General features: G+C 59.6%; 1 protein-coding gene across 1 annotated transcript in view; it reads left to right on the top strand.

Annotated features, from left to right (window-relative positions):
• The window catches only part of LOC137458163 (hydrocephalus-inducing protein homolog), a 66212-nt gene that overhangs the window by 44319 nt on the left and 3911 nt on the right, over positions 1-17982 (top strand). Inside the window, 22 exon segments of the mRNA XM_068169852.1 lie at positions 26-169; positions 406-589; positions 1009-1150; positions 2677-2806; positions 3514-4092; positions 4535-4738; positions 5159-5361; positions 5499-5681; positions 5902-6021; positions 7171-7330; positions 7436-7608; positions 8024-8222; positions 8822-8921; positions 9509-9608; positions 10700-10868; positions 11463-11701; positions 12800-12902; positions 13504-13708; positions 14057-14295; positions 15169-15320; positions 16649-16841; positions 17505-17615. Coding sequence (XP_068025953.1) covers positions 26-169; positions 406-589; positions 1009-1150; positions 2677-2806; positions 3514-4092; positions 4535-4738; positions 5159-5361; positions 5499-5681; positions 5902-6021; positions 7171-7330; positions 7436-7608; positions 8024-8222; positions 8822-8921; positions 9509-9608; positions 10700-10868; positions 11463-11701; positions 12800-12902; positions 13504-13708; positions 14057-14295; positions 15169-15320; positions 16649-16841; positions 17505-17615 — 4032 coding nt within the window.

Raw genomic sequence — 17982 nt, 5'->3', positions numbered from 1 at the left:
AGTGTGGTGCTGTTCAACACTGCAGGGCTCCTCCGGCTCTCCTCTCATCTCTGCCCCTCCTGCGCAGCCCTGGCTGAGCCCCAGCGGCAGCACGGTGGCAGAGCTGGGCCCGGTGAGCTGCGTGCTGCCCGAAGAGCTGCTGGTGGCCATCCTCTCTGAAAGGCTGCAGGTGCGTGGCCAGGGGGCAAAGGACACCTTCCTGCTGGAGAGGCACAACTGGGAGAGCAGGAGGAGTCCTGCTGTTGGAGGGGTCCTGGGCTCCTTGGGGGAAGCTGCAGATGCCAGCAGCTGGCAGGGCCGTGGGGACAGCTCAGAGCTTGGGACAGCTGCTTGGTGACCTTTGTCACTGAGTGGCCCAGAGCTGCAGCATGGCACAGCTGATTTTCTCTTGGCCTTTCTTCACAGCTGAGGGACTGCTCCCAGGGAGTGGTGTTTGATGGCCTGCAGAGCCTCTTTGCAGGCAGCACAGTGTCTGCTCTCCTCTGCCTGCTCAAAGCTGTTGGAAACCAACCTCGCATCTATTTTGTCAACCTGCTGCAGGATTTTGCCTCTTGGCAAGCCAGGCAGGCAGCTGCAGAGGAGCAGGAAGGTGAGAATCCTCATCTCCCTGCCTCCCAAGGCTTCTCTCCAGAGCCCTCAGCCCTGTCCACATGTGTCTGGTTCAGCAGCAGAGCTGGTGAGAGGTAGTTTCAGGAAGCCTTCGACTTCCTGCCTTGGTGCAGCTCACTGTTGCTTAGAACACAGCAGAGCTGAGGCTGGGAGACTTCTCTCAGTCTCCAGCACTGAAGCTTGGGCCCAGGTGCAAGCTGCTGGGGCTCAATGTCTGAGCAGCAGCCGGCTATGCACCATGCCTCTGTGCCAGACTGGTGCTGGTTTGGGGGTTCTTTGGAGCTGGGAGCAGGGCTGTGAGCTCCCTGCTGGCTCCTGGCAGGGCTGGGCCAGAGCTGTGGCTCCTCGCAGCTCCCCCAGCACAGCTCTGCTCTGTCTCTCCTCTGGTGCCTGCTGAAGGCCGGCAGCGGGAAGAAGCGGCCAGGAGGGAGGAAGCAGAGCTCTGGGAGCTGGGGGAGGAGGAGTTTGATGCCCTCACGGAAGAGCAGAAAGCTCAGCTGGAGAGCAGGATCCGACAGCTCCAGAGGGAGAGGAGGCAGAGGTCTGTAAGCCTTCTGTGGGGAGCTGCCCAGCACAGTGTCCCTGCAAGGTGTCCCTGCTCTGGGGCCCTTGGTTGGGCTTGGGGAGGTTCCAGAGAAGAGGCCAAAAGTGTCCCTGCCGAGCGGCACAGGGATGCTGCCTTCCCCCTGCCTGGCTGCCAGCAGAGGAGAGACCTTCCTGCAGGGAGCTGAGAACATCTCCTCCTGCTGCTAGTGCTGAGGCCTCGGGCTCAGAGCCTGCTGCAGGCAGCTGGGCTCTGTGCTGGCCTTGCCCTTATGCTTCTGAGGGTCTCTAATTTCATGATGTTAATTCCCATCCCCTTCAGCCCTTCCTCACCTCAGCAGAGGGGCTGTGGTGTGGGTCTGTGTGAGGCACATCTCCCAGGACAGACAGCACAGGTTTCCCACAGTCCCAGCTGGCTTCCAGCAGGAATCCTGTTTGTTCAGAGCCTGTTTTGCAGGAGGGGAGCTGCTGCAGCCTTTGTTTTCTGACTGCTGTGGCTGTCCTCCATAAGGAGCAGGCCATGCCCATGGAGAAGGGCTGGACAAGCTGAGCAGAGTTGGCATCAGTGAGCATCTTGGGTGGGATCAGCAATAGTGTGGTCAGCAGGAGCAGGGAAGGGATTGTCCCCCTGTCCTGGGCACTGGGGAGGCCATAGCTCCAAGCCTAGATTCAGTTTTGGAAGGACACTGAAGGGCTGGAGTGTGTCCAGAGAAGGGCAATGAAGGTGGGGAAGGCTCTGGAGAACAGGGCTGGTGAGGAGCAGCTTAGGGAGCTGGCATTGCTTAGCCTGGAGAAGAGGAGGCTGAGGGGAGACCTGCTGGCTCTCTACAGCTCCCTGAAAAGAGGTTGGAGCCAGGGGCAGGGTTTGGTCTCTTCTCCCAAGGACCAAGCGATAGGACAAGAGGAAATGGCCTCAAGATGCATTGGGGAGGTTTAGGTTGGACATGAGGAAGAGTTTCTTCACCACAAAAGGGTTATCAAGGCCTGGCCAGGCTGCTCAGGCCAGTAGTGGAGTCCCCTGGAGAGACTGCCAAACCCCTGTGGGGGTGGTGCTGAGGAGCATGGGTTAGTGGGCAGCTGGCAGTGCTGGGCTCCTGGTTGGACTTGATGATCTGAAAGATTTCTCCCATCCAAAGGGATTCTGTGAGTCTCTGATTCTGAGCACTGGTGCAGGGAGAACTAGGTGTAAGTGCTTGGTCAGCTGCTTTACTCGGGGAAATCAAGAGAGAGCTTCAGGCATCAGTGTGGAGTGATGGTGGAGCAGCCTTTGGCCGGTGCCTGGGGGGACCTTACTGGAGCAGCAGCAGGATTTAGCCCTTCCAACAGCAAAGCCTCACTGGGGCTGGCCTTGCAGACCCCCTCCCCCCTTTCCTCCCTTGGAATGTTCCCAGCCTCCCCAGCTTGAGGGAGATCCCTGGAGAGGTTGTAAGGGCTCTGCATGGGCTCAGGGTCAGTGGCTGAAGTGCAGGAGCCCAGGGCTCTGGTGGGGACTCTCAGAGCTGTTTTCCTTTTGCCTTGCTGCAGGGCGCTGCAGCGGCTGGCTGAAGAGCTTGAGGAGCAGCAGCAGGAGCTGCAGCACTGGAAGGAGGCAGAGGAGCTGAGGAAGTGGAAGCAGAGCAAGAAAGAGCAGAAAAGGCAGCCTCTGGTCAGGGAGGTGGGTGGCTGTGTGAGCAAGAGCCCTGGGGATCTTCCCGCTGAGCTGCAGCCCTGTTGAGAATGCAGCAGCCCCAGGCCGTGCTGGGCAGCCTGCTCCTGGCTGGGGCTGTGCTGGGAAACAACAGCTGGTGCCTGATGGTGCTGCTGCTTCACCAGGGGCTTTGCCACAGCTCTGGGGGTGAGCTGCTCTTTTGGGATCAGGCTGCCTTGGAGTCCTGGCTCCACACGACTCCAGACATGCCCTGGGAAGTCCTGGGTGGCTTTGGTCCAGCATTCCTCCCCACCCTGCTTGTGCCCTGCAGCTCTGAGCCAGGGCCTGCCTGGGAAGTGGGGTCTGCTCCTGCCTGCCTGGCAGGAGAGAGCAGCAGGACCCAGGTGTTTGTGAGCAGCCAGGCTTCCTAAAGAGTCAGGGGTACTCAGCATCCCCAGAAACGAGCCCCAAGGAGTGCTCAGGAGGAAGGAGGGCTCTGGAGTTTCCTGCTGGGCTTGGGGCAGCTCCTATGTTGCTGACTGCTTGTGGGTCTGGCACTGAGGGCTTTGGTTTCAGTTGAGCTCACCTGGGTACCAGCTGTGTTCTGGCCTGGGACTTGTAGAGCACCTGGCACAGATGATGCCTGGGCTGCTGTTGTAAAGATCATCAGTGTCCTGCAGCATTTGAGTCCTGCTTTGAAATGCTGATGGCTTTCTCCTGCTCCTCCTGCCCAGAGCATCAACACATCCAGCAGCAGCACCAAGCAGCTGAGTGTCAGTGAGCAGGCAGGCAAGAAGGGCTCTGCCAAGGAGGGCCCAGACTCTGCTGCAGCTGGCAAGGAAGATGAGAAGAAGCAGAGCAAGCTTGCCCCGGCAGACACCTGCTCAGAGCTAGAAGCCCAAGAGCAAGGCCAGGCTGACAGCAAGAACTTGGCCCTGAGCTTTAAGGCCTATGAGGCATCACAGAAAGATGTGGCACGTGTTTTGTCATGCTGGGACAGGGTGCAGGGTGTCCTGCTGTCCCCTTCAAAGCAGGAAGCTCAGCAGCAAGCAGAAGATCAGCAGCAGCATTTATCCAGGCCCAGAAGGCAGAAGGCTAAAAAGAAGGAGCGTCAGGAGAGGCAGGAGAAAGAGCTCCTGGAGAAACTGAAGCCTCCTGAGGCCCCCAAGTTGTCTCAGCTGGAAGGGGGAGGTGCAGCAGGGTCAGCCAGTGGCCAAGAAGTCGGCGTGCCCTGCTTGGACATCGAGGTGCTGAGCTCTGCAGATGTGCTGAGCACCATCCTGGAGAGCAGGAAGCTGCCAGGGGCAGAGCAGGTAGGGCCCCACAATGCTCAGGTGCTGAGCCTGCCCCGTGGGGGCCCTGGGGCCTTGTGTCCCAGCGGGTGCCAAGGGCACAGAGCCTTCTCCAGGCTGCTGCTGCTGTCCCTCAGCAGCCTTGTGCTTTGGCTGGGGGCAGAGGGAGTGCTCTCTGTGCAGGCCTCCTGCCTGTCAGCTGCTCTGCCAGTCTGGGGAGAAAGGGGGTGCCAGGGCAGCCCCTGGGCTTTGCTCCCTTCAGCTGAGTCACTTGGGGCAGAGATTCCTCTGCAGGTGCCACCTGTAGTCCTGGCCCTGCTCTGGAGCCTGCTCCCCACCCTGGGCAGAGCAAGGGCTGTGCTCCACCTCAGTCAATCAGAGCTCCCTAACAGCTCAGTGTCTTTCAGGAGGTGTGAGGATAGAGGCCACAGGAGCATGACCAAGGTTTGCTCTTCTGCTTTAGGTGCTGGATGAGCTGGGCCTGGGTCCCTCAGGGCCCCCCATTCCTCCCCCTGCTGTCTACTCTGTGGTTCGCTGCCCAGCCAAGCGGGAGGTGCCTGCAGAAGTCCTCCAGCACTTTGTGCTCCTGCCAGCAGCTGCCACAGGGCCAGAAGAGGAGGAGGCTCCTGAAAGTGTTGTGGATGTCCCCACTGTGCCCACAGTGAAGGTGCCAGGACAGGGACCAGGCTGGATGGGGGCAAAGGGGCAGGTGGGATGGAAAAGGGTGAGAGTGGCAGGGCAGTGAAGATGTGACAGGGCCCAAGCCTGCAGAGATCCCTTCTGGCTGTCCAGAAGAAAGAGCTCTGCTTGAAACACAGGGCCAGTCTGAGAGGAGAGGCAAAGCCTCAGCAGCAAAGCCTGCTCTGCCCCTCAAACCTTCAGCTGGGAGGTGCAAAGATGGAGAGGAGCTGGCACTGAGTGCTGAAAGCCCTATCCTGGGCTGATCCCCAGCAATGTGGGCAGCAGGTCAAAGGAGAGGCTTTTGCCCCTGTGCTGTGCTCTGCTCTGCTGAGAGCTCCCCTGCAGTGCTGGCTCTCAGGGCAGGTCTCAGCTGTCTTTCCCTTTGCTCTCTCCCTTTGGGGTGAAGACCTCAGAGGAGCAGGGCACCCCAGCCAGAGGCCATTGGAGAAGGGAGAAAGGCAGCAGCAGCCAGGAGGCTGTGAGGGGAAAGCAGAGCTCTGGCTGTGGCAGGAGAGATCTCCAGGGACCAGCCACAGGACCCCCCAGCCGTTCCTCTGAGGGGGACCAAAGGCACGTGGACACCCTGCCCCCCCCAGAGAGCTGTGCCAGGTGAGCTGTGAGGGAGGAGGGATCCCTCTGCTTCAGGGCCAGCTTGCCAAGGAGGTTTCCCACCCCAGCTCCACCATGGCTCCTCCTGCTCTCCTTTGCTCCTCAGCAGTGCCTGAAGGTTCCTCTTTCCCTGCCAGGCTCAGCAGCTACCGCTGGGTAGTGCCTGCCCAGGGCCAGGTGGTGCTGCAGGTCCACTTCAGCTCCGCGCTGCTGGGCAGCTTTGAGCAGAGGCTGCACTTCGAGCTGCTGGGCACCAAGCGCCCCTACCAGCTGCACTGCAGGGGCACCTGCCTGTACCCCAGCATCAGCCAGGAGCCACGGTAAGGCTGGCCCCTGGGGCCGTCCCGCTCTGCTGCCCCTGAGCTCAGAGCTGAGACTCTGCCCCTTGTGCCCCTGGGACCTGCCTGAGCCCCCCAGCATCTCTTGCCGTGCTTGGAGCTGGGCAGCGGTGCTGTGCCTCAGCCAGCACTAAGAGTTCAGCCTTTGGGAGCAGGTTTTGTGCTCAGAGAATCTCACAACTCTTCCTTCTCTCTGTGCCAGGGAGGTGTTTCCTCGCTGCAGGCAGAGCAAGGCAGCTGATGCCATCATCTCCAAGCAGTATGTCCTGAGCACGGGGATGTTCCACTTCGGGCCGCTGCTGTGTGCCAAGGCAAGAGACAGGTAGGTGCTGCCCAGCCCCCAGCTGTGCTGCTTGCAGGACCTTGTGCTTCCAGGAACATGCACCCAGGGGCACGATTCAGGGCAGGCCCGGGCAGAGAGCTGGGAGTTTGGTGGCTTGGAAGGAGCACAGCTGTGGCAACTTGAGCACCTAGCAGGCACAGGAGTGCTGGGGGGGATGGAGCTGATCTTCCTGCCCCCTGGGGGCTTTGGTGGCCAGAGCCAGGTGCTGCTTGCGGCCTGAAAGCAGCTTGGGGTCACTTGTCAGCCCCCATCTCAGCTTCAGCAGCTTTGTGCTGTTTGTTTCAAGTGCTGGGAGCTCTGTGGGTCAGCCTGAAGGAGCAAAGGAAGTTTTTCTGCTGAGGGACTGGAAACCCTCCGTGAAATCTGCAGTGTCAGCAAGACTTGATGGTTGGAGCTGCGGCTGGGGGACAAGCACCTGCAGGGCAGGGCAAAGGGGATTTCCATTTTCCTGATCCTCACTGCTGGATAGAGTCTGGCCTTAAAATAATGTCCCTGTAGCTGCTGGCATCTTTCTGGTTTTCACTTCCCTCTTCTTTCAGCATTAGAAATGGAGGTTTGTCTGCAGGGGAGCTCTGGAGAGCTGGTGGCATTCTGACACCCCAGGGAGGTTAAATCAAAAGAGTTTAAAAACCAAAAGAGGATTTGGCCAGGCTGAGGCATTGCCTTTTTTTGACCTTTTCCCACCAACCTCTGTCCCACACCTGAACCAGGAGGTGTTTGTTAACTCTGGGATTCCTCTTGGGAAGGAATCCTTTTGCTTTCCCGCCCTCAGCCTCAGGCTCACCCAGGAGCTGGGCCCAGGCAGTCTCCTGGCTGCTTTGGAAGAGAGAAGCTGAGCTCTTGCCACACTTTCCTGGGAAGCCTGCAGGGAGGGAAAGCCAGCAGAGGAGGGGAGGAATCCAGGTGCCTGCTGTGCTTCTGTTTTGCCAGGCACCTTTGAGGTCCTGGTTTGTAGAAGGCCTCTTGAAGTGGCCTGTGCACACCTCTGGGATGGAGACACCAAGTGTGGGCTGGGCATCCAAGGAAGCAGGGAATGAACACAGGCAGCATGCAAGGTGTCCCACATGAGCCTTTCTCTCAGGCTGCTTGACAGAGCTCCCCTGCAGCCTTTGCCCTTTCTGTGGCCAGGTCCAAGGCTGTGCTGCAGGATGACAACTGCGAGCAGCTCTCCATCTGCAATGTCAGCCCCTGGGAGGCAGAGGTGCACTTCTCCTTTGAGCGGGGTGGCAGTGGGGGCACCTTCCTCTTGGAGCCTGCCAGCATGCAGCTGGGACCTAAGGAGAAGCAGGTAGGAGACAGGCAGGTGGGACAGGGAGCAGCAGCAGAGCCCAGGAGCTGCCCCTCCTGCTCACTGAATGTTCTTCTGTGCTTCTCTTTGTGGGGCTGGGGCCAGGAGCTGAGCATCTGGGCATACCCCACTTCACCTGGCCTGGTGGAAGACAGCCTCATCTGCTGCATCAAGGGCAACCCAGAGCCAGTGGTCTTCCACCTGTGCTGCCAAGGGGTGCAGGTGAAGCTGGGGGTCAGCCCCAAGCAGCTGCATTTCAACAGGGTGCTTCTGCACAGGTCAGTCAGGCCAGGGGCACTCTGCTGGGGGTGGCTCTGCTGCAGCTTCCCTTTCCTCAGCTTGGAGGCTGGGCCAGCAGCCCTCTTGCTCCCAGCACTTGCCAGCCTCTTGCTCACCGTTCCTTGCTGGCTGGGATGTCCCATGACAGTCCCCAGCTCTAGCCCCCCAGCAGTGGGTGCCCTGATGCATTTGCTTCTCCTCTGCTGGTGCAGAGAGAGTGGCTCTGGCTCTGGCTCTGCCTGCTGTTGGATCCCCTTCTGCCACCAAGCTCTCCCTAGGGGCCTCCCCTCTCAGGCTTGTGGCAAAGAGCAAAACCTGCAGGGTGGTTTCAGCCCCATGGGGAGGGCTGCTGCCAGCGGCAGGGCTGCCGCTGTGCCCCTCAGCAGCTGGCACTGAGCCTTGGTGTCTCCGCAGCGAGCACAGCAGGAGCCTGCTGCTGCGGAACAGCTGCCCCCTGCCGGTGGCCTGGAGGCTCAGCGGGCTGGAGAGCCTCGGCGAGGGCTTCTCGGTGTCGCAGAGGCAGGGCACGGTCGGGCCCCGCTCGGAGCTGGCCGTGCAGCTGTGCTTCAGGAGCACCAAGGCTCTCGGCGTGGAGAAGAAGATCCGCTTGGAGGTGAGGGCACAGGGCCCTGCCTGGCAGAGCTGGGCAGAGTGCTGTGGGCCCTGGGGGATGGAGGCTGTGTCTGAAGGCAAAGAGGGCCAAAGGATGAGCCCTGAGGAGATTCCTTTGAGCCCACATTGTCTGGGCCCTTAGCACCAAGGGACCCTCACTGAAGGATGCTGCTTAGGAATACCTCAGTGCTGAGCAAGAGCTGAGGGTGGGGGGCAAGAAGCTGGAGCCAGGCAGTGGTGCCAGCACAGAACAAGGGGGAAGAGGCAGGAACTGGAAGCCAGGAGGCTCCAACATCTTTGGTGTGAGGGTGCTGGAGCCCTGGAGCAGGTTGCCCAGAGAGGTTGTGGAGTCTCCTCCTCTGGCTATTAAGGCTTTGTTCCCTGGGGTTTAGAGGCTGCATTGCAGTGAGGCTGCTGCCTGCTAAGAGAGAGCTGGCTGTCATTGCCACCTGCTCTGGGACACCTCAGGACTCTTGTGGGTGTTTGTACATCACACTGCCTCCCAGGCTGGGTAAAGACAGCTGCTAGAGACAAGGACTCCTCTTGTTTAGCAGGAACACTGAGGAGAATGACTTTAGGGTTTGCTTCTTGCTGCCTCAGGTTTCAGATGCAGAGAATGTCCAGGGTGTTGTTCAGGTGGAGAACATTGAAGTTGTGGCTGAGGCCTACGAAGTTGCTCTGAACATCACCCTGCCTGAAGGTCAGTGGCTGGCCCCAGAGCAAAGGAGTTCAGATGCATTGCACTGCTGGGGCAAGTGGGGGATGGGGTGGGGTGGGATGGGATGGGATGGGGTGGGATGGGATGGGGTGGGATGGGATGGAATGGGATGGGATGGGATGGGGTGGGATGGGGTGGGACAGCAATGCAGGCCTGGCATGGATCCATCGCACAGGTCTCTTGCCAGCTGTGTGGAGTAAAGCACTGTCAGGTCACACAGTGCCTTGCCTCTCTCACACCTTGAAGTGTGCCCCTTTGAAACACCAGGGGTGGGAACAAGCAGCTGGCAGTTCCTGAAGGCTCAGTACAGCACATCAAGTGGTTGATCTGTGCTTGGAAGCAAGGAGGTAGAGGCTGAGCTCCTTGGCTGCTAAGCCCTACAGATCCTCTCTGAGTAAGAAGAGCAAAGGGCAGCAAAGCAGGCAGAGAAACCTTGCAAGGCTGGAGACTTGCTGAGCAGAGCTTTGTCCCACCTGAGCTCTCCCAGTCTCTGTCTCCTGACTGGGTGCAGCCTGCAGCAGCTCCAGCATCCTCCCCATCCCTTCCCTCGCTCTGGGGGTGTCCTGCAGGTGCAGATGGCTGTGTGAACTTTGGAGTCCTGGAGGTCCTGGGGAGTGCCAAGCAAGTGCTGACCCTGAGGAACCAAGGGCAGTGCAAGCTTGCATACAGGTTGGTCCAGCTGCCTGCTCTGGGAGTGCCTGGGGCCAGCACCTGCCCAGGCCTGCAGTCTGCTCCTGTGGCTAGAAGCTGTTCCCATGCTGGCTGCCTCATGGTGTGTGTGACCACTGGGACTGTCCTGAGCTCCAGGCTCCATTTGCATGGAGAATCCAGCCCCAGCCCAGCAGTTCTGCACAGCTCAGCAGGCACCACAAGGAGAGCCCCTGGGCTCTGGGGTGCAGTAAGAAGAGTGTGGCCAGCAGGTCAGGGGACATTCTCCTCTGCCTGTCCTCTGCCCTAGGGAGACCACCTCTGGAGTCCTGGCTCCGGCTCTGGGCTCCTCAGTGCAAGAGGGAACCACTGGAGAGAGTCCAGCAGAAACTAGAAAGGTGCTGAGGGGCCTGGAGCAGCTCTGTGAGGAGCAAAGGCTGAGAGCCCTGGGGCTGCTGAGCCTAGAGAAGAGCAGCCCCAGAGGGGAGCTGAGCAATGCTCAGCAGGAGATAAAGGACCTGTGGCAGGCAAGAGGTTGGAGCCAGACTCCTGACAGTGGTGTCCAGGGACAGGCCAAGGGGCAGTGGGCACAAACTGGAACCCAGGAAGTTCCATCTGAGCAGGAGGAGAAACTTTGCTGTGAGGGTGCTAGAGGCCTGGAGCAGGCTGCCCAGAGAGGTTGTGGAGTCTCCTTCTCTGCAGAGATTCCAACCCCCCCTGGCCCTTGTGCTCCTGGGCAAGCTGCTGTGGGTGCCCTACTTTAGCAGGGGGCTTGCACCAGATGATCCCCAGAGGTCCTTTCCAAACCCTCCCATGCTGGGGGTCTGGGATTTTGTGCCCCTGAAGTTGAGGCCAGTCCCTGCTGAGCTCTGTTGCTGTCCTTCCAGGGCTAAGTCCTTTCTCTTCAGGAGACTCTTTAGAGGAGGAATGAAAACGCTGGGGGTGGAGGGGAGCTGCCAGCACTCAGCACTGCCTGGCTCTGCCAGGGCCTGGGGCTCCTAAGCACAGCAGAATTCTTTGGCTGGTTTTTACTGGTCCCATGCCAGGTCCTGGCTGTGCTGCTGGCCCCTGGGCTGTTCACTGCAGAGATCTTCTTCTCCTTCCCTCCCCAGGTTCAGGCTGCGCCCCACAGACCCCGGAAGCCGTGACCTGGCCTCCCACCTCACTGTGCAGCCCCAGCAGGGCCTGCTGCCTGCCTCTGAGCGTCCTGTCCGTGTCCAGCTGCTCTTCCACCCCCAGAGGGAGATCAGCATTGAGGACAAAGCCATCCTGCTGTGCCAGGTGAGCTGCCTGGGGCAGGCAGGGTGAGCACAGCTGGGCTGAGGGGGTCAGGAGGACATGGCTGTGCTGGAAAGCAAGCTTTAGCTGGGGAACCTTCTGTTATTTGCACACAGCAAAGGCTTTCAGAAGCCAGCTCTGGCCCTTCCAGTGCTGGAGGGGGCCAATCCAAAAGCTGGGGACAGACTTTGGATCAGGGCCTGCTGGGACAGGACAAGGGGTGATGGTTTGAAACTAAAAGAGGAAGATTCAGCCTGGATAGGAGGAAGAAATGTCTGACACTGAGGGTGGTGCCAGCCTGGCCCAGCTTGGCCAGGGAGGTGGTCATTGCCCCATCACTGGAAGCACTGCAGGTCAGGTTGTTTGGAGCTCTGAAGCACCTGCTCTGCCCTCAGGTGTTCCTGCTGACTGCAGGAAAATGGAAGCAATGACTCCTCCAAGCCAACCCATTCCATGATTCTAAGAGGGGCTGAAAATGCAGTTCTGGAGAAGGACTTCAGAGCAGGGGGATGAGCTGATGGGCACCTGGGCTGTGGCCACAGGCCAGAGCCAGAGGTTGGGCTCTGCTGGATTTACCAAGGCCTGCCCTGGTTGCAGGTGCTGGAGCCCAAGCTGAGGGCAGGAGGGGAGCCCATTGCCAGCATCCCAGTGAGGCTCTCAGCCAGAGCTGTCTTCAGCCAGTACAGCATCAGCCCTGCGGCGCTGCTCGACTGCGGGGCCATGGCCAGCGGCACCAGGAGGGCCTGCAGCTTCCTGCTGCAGAACAGAGGCCTCCTGCCCTTCCAGTTCCTCATCTGCAGAGCAGAGCAGGCTGCAGCTGAGCCCACAAAGAAAAGGTGAGAAGGCCTGCAGCAACCTTCCTGCTGGAGGAGGCCCCACAGCAGGGCTGGCGTGTGGCAGGCAGCCAGGACACACAAGCAGGCTGCACTGTGAGTCCTGGGGCCAGGTTTGGGCCCCTTACTCCAAGAGCATTGAGGTGCAGGAAGGTGGCCAGGGAAGGACAACAAAGCTGGGGAAGGGTCTGGAGCACATGGGCTGTGAGGAGCAGCTGAGGCACCTAGCATTGTTTAGCCTGGAGAAGAGGAGGCTGAGGGAAGCCCTTCTGGCTCTCTACAACTCCCTGAAGGGAGGCTGGAGCCAGGTGAGGTTAGTCTTTTCTCCCAAGGAACAACTGCTAGGACAAGAGGACACAGCCTCAAGTTGTGCCAGGGGAGGGTTAGGCTGCACATGAAGAACAATTTCTTCCCCTTGAGGCTTGTCAAGGCCTGGCCCAGACTGCCCAGGGCAGTGGTGGAGTGCCTGCTCCTGGAGGGGTTTCAGAGCTGTGGAGAGGTTGGTGCTGGTCTCCTCTCACAGGTAATTAGTGACAGGGAAAGAGGGAATAGCCTCAAGCTGTGACTGGGTAGGTTCAGACTGGGCATTAGGAAAAACTGTGTCCCAGCAAGAGTGGTCAGGACAGGAATGTGCTGCCCAGGGAGGTGGTGGAGTCACCAAGCCTGGGTGTGTTTGAAGGTCGTTTAGATGTGGTGCTTGGTCTGTTCCAGCCCCAACACCTCTGTGACTCTGTGAGGTGTGGTGCTGAGGGCCATGGCTTAGTGGTGACCTGTAGTGCTGGGGTCAGTCTTGGCCTTGCTGACCTTAAAGGTCTCTCCCAACTAAACAAGTCCATGTTCTGTGAGCCCTGGGTTATTGTCTGCCTGTGCAGTTGGCTTGTGAGCAGGGAGGAGAGAGATGCCAGAGAATCCTCCTGCTCATCCTCATGCAGCTGCTGCTGGAGCCCATCTGCCCATCAGCTACAGCCACAGGTGGTGCAGGGGGCTGTGAAGAGCAGGAGGACTTTCTTCCCTGGGGAGGAAGGGTTGGCTGTGGAGAAGGGCAGGAGGAGCTCAGCCTGAGGGATGTTCTCTGCTCTCTCCTCTGGGTGCACATCAAAGGAAGTTCTCCCACTCCCACAAGCAGGGGAGCTCCAGTGGAAGGTCTGCTGCAGCCAAGCAGAGCAAGCCCTTGCTGCCAAAGGAAACCAAGCCCTCCGTGAAGGTGGGTGGCTCCTGCTCCCCAGGACAGGCTCCTCCCCTGCTGTGCCCAGGCTGGGGGCTTGTGCCCACGGCATGGGACAGGGGCTGCATGGGGGAGACCCATCCTCTGCCAGCCCTGAGCAGAGGAAGGAGCTGCTCAATGCTGTGCTCTTGCTCAGCCCTGGAGCTGTGGGGCCAAGGGGAAGGGATCTGTACCTGGGAGCTGCTGGCCAAAATAAGGCTGTGAGTGCCACAGCTGTGGAGTGTCCCTGCTGAACTCCCAGTCCAGGGACAGGAGATGACCTTGCCTTGCCTTCTGCCCAGTCTGCTCTCCTCTCTGATGGTTTCTCACAGTTCTCTCTGCTCTCCTGTTTCACACTGGAGGCTGAAGGACCCCAGCTCCCACCTTCACCCTTTACAGCCCAACTCCTTTCTCTAAGCCACTCAGGCTAGGCCTGCACATCTCCTTAGCTTGTTCCTCTCATCCTGGGTTGTGCTCTGGGCCGTGGTGTCATCCCTGCCTGCCCTGGGCCCAGCTGGAGGCCAAGGCCCAGGGTCCTCCTTGCTGGGATGCTCAGAGTGAGGCTGTTTGCCATCAGCCTCTGCTGGGACTCTTTCTGCAGGCTCGCCTCACCCTGGGCATGTTCACAGTGTCCCCTGCCTTTGGCTCCATCCTTCCTGGGGAGCAGCAGCTGGTGACAGTAGATTGTGCTGCGGAGCTGCCAGGGCCGTGCCAGGAGCAGCTGCTCATCGACATCAGCAACAGAGACCCCAGGGACAACCCTCTTGGCATCCCCTACACCCTGCTGGCCGAGTCCTGCCTTCCAGGTGAGTGCTGCCCACGGGTTCCTGTGGCCAGGCTGCTGCTGCTCGGCACCCAGCCTCAGTCCTGGGACAGAGCAGACAGCCTGAGCCTGACGTTGCATCTCTCTGCCAATCCTCAGAGGTTCTTGCCAAGCCCACCAGTGGGAGAGGCTGGGAGGGATGCATGGAAGGATCAAAAGAAACCCTTTCAGACTGAGGGTGCCTGAGCTCCATCCTCACAGGCAGCTCCCCCACCCAAGGCTGGGGTTTGCAGCTCCCTGGGCAGAAAGAGCTTCTCAGAGGCCAGCAGGGGCAGGGCAGGTCAGCAGGAAGGATTCTCCATCCTCAGCCCTCCCTCTGCTCTGCTCACAGCATTCGTGGCTGATGACCTTGAGTCCATCTTTGAGGGGCATCAGATCTGCAGCAGCAGCAACCTCTGCCAGGTCCTCCAGACAGTGCAGGAGCAGCAGGGGGTGTTCCTCACAGATGAGAACAAGTTCATCTTCACCAACGTCCTGGTTGGGCACCAGGCCACGGCACGCTTCAAGATCTGCAATGTGAACAGAATCCCCTGCCATGTGCTCCTCTCCATCAAACCCAGCCCCAGCAAGGTAAGAACAGGAGGCCTTGGGGAGTCTCTGAAGGCTGTGTGGCATCTGCCTTGTTCTCCAGCTTCCTTGCTTCCTTTTGCCCAGCCTAGTGCAGCTCAGGGCAGGTGAGAGCTGGGCTGCATTCAGTGTGTCTCAGGCAAGGTTTTAGCTCCAGGCCCCTGGGGCTTTGGAGTGAGACCTGAGCCCTTCTGAACATCTCTTGGAAGCACAGGCAGAGGAGGAGCTTTTCCTCAGCTTTGAGCCAGGGCTCCAAGCAGACCCTTTTGGGGTGGGCTTGGTCTCCTCTCAAAAGGAATAAGTGCTAGGACAAGAGGACATGGCCTCAGGTTGTGCCAGGGGAGGGTTAGGTTGGACATGAGGAGCAATTTCTTTCCCTTGAGGGTTGTCAAGGCCTGGCCCAGGCTGCCCAGGGCAGAGGTGGAGCCCCATCTCTAGAGGGATTTCAGAGCTGTGGTGCTGAGGGCCATGGTTTGGTGGTGACCTGGCAGTGCTGGGCTTAGAGTTGGACTTGATGATCCTAAAGGTCTCTTCCAACCAAAGCCATTCTCTGCTTTCCTTAGGCTCCCTGCTCTTTGCCCCTTCTCTTTAAAGGCCAGGGACAGGTTCTTTGCAGGGTTCTCCATGCAGTCCCCACTTCCCATGTGTGCTGGAGGTCTGAGCAGCGCTGAAAGCAAGCTTTGCACTCCTGGGCTTGATGGCAGCCCCCTGGGGCAGCACTGCTTTGGATTCCCCCCCGAGACAGATGGAGCCTGTCTAGGGAAGCCAGAAGGGGGCCACACTGTCTGGGGCTGTTCCTCATGATCCTTGTATGGGTGAGACAGCAGCACATGGAGAAAAGTTTCCTCCTAACAGCCTTCTCTGGGCTTCCCCAAGCTGAAGAGCCACTCTGGCCAGGTGTTTGAGGTGGATCCTGTCCGGCTGTCCGTGCCCAGCTGCTCCCAGGCCTTTGCCACGGTCACCTTCACTCCACGGAAGGTGAAGAGCTACCATTGCACTTTTGAGGCCTCCCTCGATGTCCACACAAGGTAACTCACCTCAGGAGAGCTTGGGAGGGGACCTTCCTGAGAGCTTCTAGCTCTTTGAGTAGCCTGGGGTAGAGTACTCAGCGTTACAGCATCCCAGCAGGGAGGGGCTTGGAAGGGAGCTCTAGGGATCATCCAGCCCCACCCCCTGCCTGAGCAGGGCACCCACAGCAGCTTGCCCAGGATCCCCATGGCCAGGGGACTGTGGAATCTCTGCAGAGAAGACTCCCCAAGCTCTCTGGGCAGCCTGCTCCAGGGCTCCAGCACCCTCACCTCCAGGATCCCCTCTGGGGCTGCTCTTCTCCAGGCTCAGCAGCCCCAGGGCTCTCAGCCTCTCCTGCTGACAGAGATGCTGCAGAGAACTCAGAAGCTGTAGCTGCGAGATCCAGCAGAGCCGGGGAGTCAGTGCCCTGCTGTAGCCTGCAGCAGTGCCTGTGAGGGCAGTGGGACACTGACACTGGCCCAGGGTGCCCAGAGAGGTGGGGAATGCCCCATGCTTGGAACCATGCCAGGTCAAGTTGGCTGGGGCTCTGAGCAAACTGCTGGAGTTGCCAAGGGCCCTGCTGCCTGCAGCGGGCTTGGACTGGATGAGCTTTCAAGGTCCCTTCCAAGCCAAAGCATTCCAGGATTCTCTGATGCCAAGGAGCCAACAGGGAGTGGATGAATCAGGAAGCAATGGAGCTGTGTGCAGCTTCAGCTGAGCTGGAGAATGCCAAGGACAGAGGATTGTTTCCATGCCCTGAGCCAGCTGCCCTTGCTGCCTCCTTGTTCCTGTGCTCAGGAGGTGATCTGGTGGATCTCCTGGGGTGCATGAAGATCTTTGATGCTAAAGGAGCCATTGGATCCCCTCTAAAAGACCCCAGCTCTTCTGCCCTAGGCCCTGTGTGTGTCCTGGGCCTGCCTTGCCCTTGCCCAGCCCTTTAGTAGCTGAGCTGGGACTGGATCCATCAGTCTGCTGCCCTCTGAGCCTCTGTGGAGATCACCTTCCCTGCTGGGGTTGCCCCTTCTGCCTTGGAGACTTTTCCATGCTCTGCTCGTGCTCCTTGCTTCTGTCTCACCTCAGCACAGCCAGGGAACCTGCCCCATGGCCTCTGTCACCTCCTCATGTCTCTGCTGCCCTGCAGGGCTCCTCTGAGTGAAATGGTTTGAACTGGTGCTCTGGGAGGCTCTGGCTCTGCAGAGCAGATTCCTCTTGGATGGGACTGGGTGGAGAGGGGCAAGGGGGAGCTGTGTCCTGGGGGCCAGGAGCCCCAGGCAGGGGAAATGCAGCAGGTGGCCCTGGCTTCAGTGCTTGCCAAGTGAGCAGTGGCTCTGCTGCCCCTCTCCTGCAGCCCTGCAGCAGTGAGAGCACAGAGCCTGAGCTTTGAGATCAGCGGCGAGGGGAAGCTGCCGGAGGTGAGGGTCCTGCGCCCGGCGCTGAAGGACAGGAGAGGGAACCCCCTGCTGCTCTTCAGGAGGCTCCTGCTGGGGGCCTGAGAGAAGCTGCCCCTGGTCCTGCAGAACTCTGGCCCTGCCCCTGCCCAGGTGAGCAGCTGCTGAGGGAGCTCTGCTCTGGGAACAAGGCTGCTGCTGGGCAGGAGAGGGCCCAGCGCAGCCGGTGAGGGTGGGCAGGGGCCCCACTGCTCTGCAGGTGCCCTTGGAGCCCAAAGGAAAGCCTTGGCTTGTGCTCAGAGCCCCTCTGTGGCAGGAGGACGACCTCCTGAGCTTCTGCTGTGGCAAAGCAGTGGGCAGAGGCTCGTGCCTCAGCAGCCCTTCACTTTTGCCTCCACCTCCTTTGCAAGCTCTGCTGCTGTCCTTGCCAGCCTTGAGCCAGCCCTGGGCTTTGTGTTTTCCCTGCCTCAGGGAACAGCCTGGGAAGGGGCCTCAGAAAGTCTGTTGGAAGCCCCTGGCTGACTTCTGCTTGCCAGGAAGGGAGTTCCTCTGGGAAAGGGGATTTTGGGACCTTCTCAGGGAAACACAACTCAGAGAGTCAGGCTGGAGCCTTCCTGTCCTGCCTGCTTCTGTTTCCATCCCCTCCCAGTGTCTCTGGATGCCTGGCTTTGGGCTGGTTTCGCTCCAGCCTTGTGCTCAGAGCTGTGTTGGAAGGGGGGCAGCGTGCTGGGCTGCCCGTGGTGGAACAGCAGCAGTGTGGGCTCAGGCCCTGGGCCATGCTGTGCCCACCCCAGTCTGGTCCTGCTCTTTTCCCAGGTGCTGCTGGACCTGCTGGATGAAGAGGGAGTTTTCTTCTTGAAAGCCAGGCCCAGCACCAAATGCCTCTACCAAGCTGTGGGCATGAAGGACTCTGCTGGGGAAGGTGAAGTCATCCCCCATGAAATGTGGTCACTCACAGAGGGAAAACTTGTGTCCTGCTGCTGGCTTGGCCAAGCAGCAAGCAGCTGTTGGCCAGAGCTTGTGTCCTGGGGCTCTCTGGGGCTTTTGCACATGGACTCTTTGCAGGGTTGATTTCTACCTGGCAAGCTCTAGGAAGCTTTTCCATTCTTATGGAGGTGGTGGGTTGAGTCCTGGGGGGGGTAACACCACTTCAGTGGAGCATCTGAGGTCTGTGCTGCGTATGGGGAGTCCCCAGCCTGAAGGGAGGCTGCCCCTGAGCTCACAGCCAGCCAGCAAAAGCCCAAAGCACTCTGACTCAGCTCTGCTTAAGGCAGGAGCTATCTGGCTGCAGTTT

The sequence above is a fragment of the Melanerpes formicivorus genome, unplaced genomic scaffold (assembly GCF_026170545.1).
Source record: "Melanerpes formicivorus ecotype bairdi unplaced genomic scaffold, bMelFor1.0.p_v2 SCAF_228, whole genome shotgun sequence".
Classification (NCBI taxonomy): domain Eukaryota; kingdom Metazoa; phylum Chordata; class Aves; order Piciformes; family Picidae; genus Melanerpes; species Melanerpes formicivorus.
This window is presented reverse-complemented; position numbering and strand designations above follow the sequence as displayed.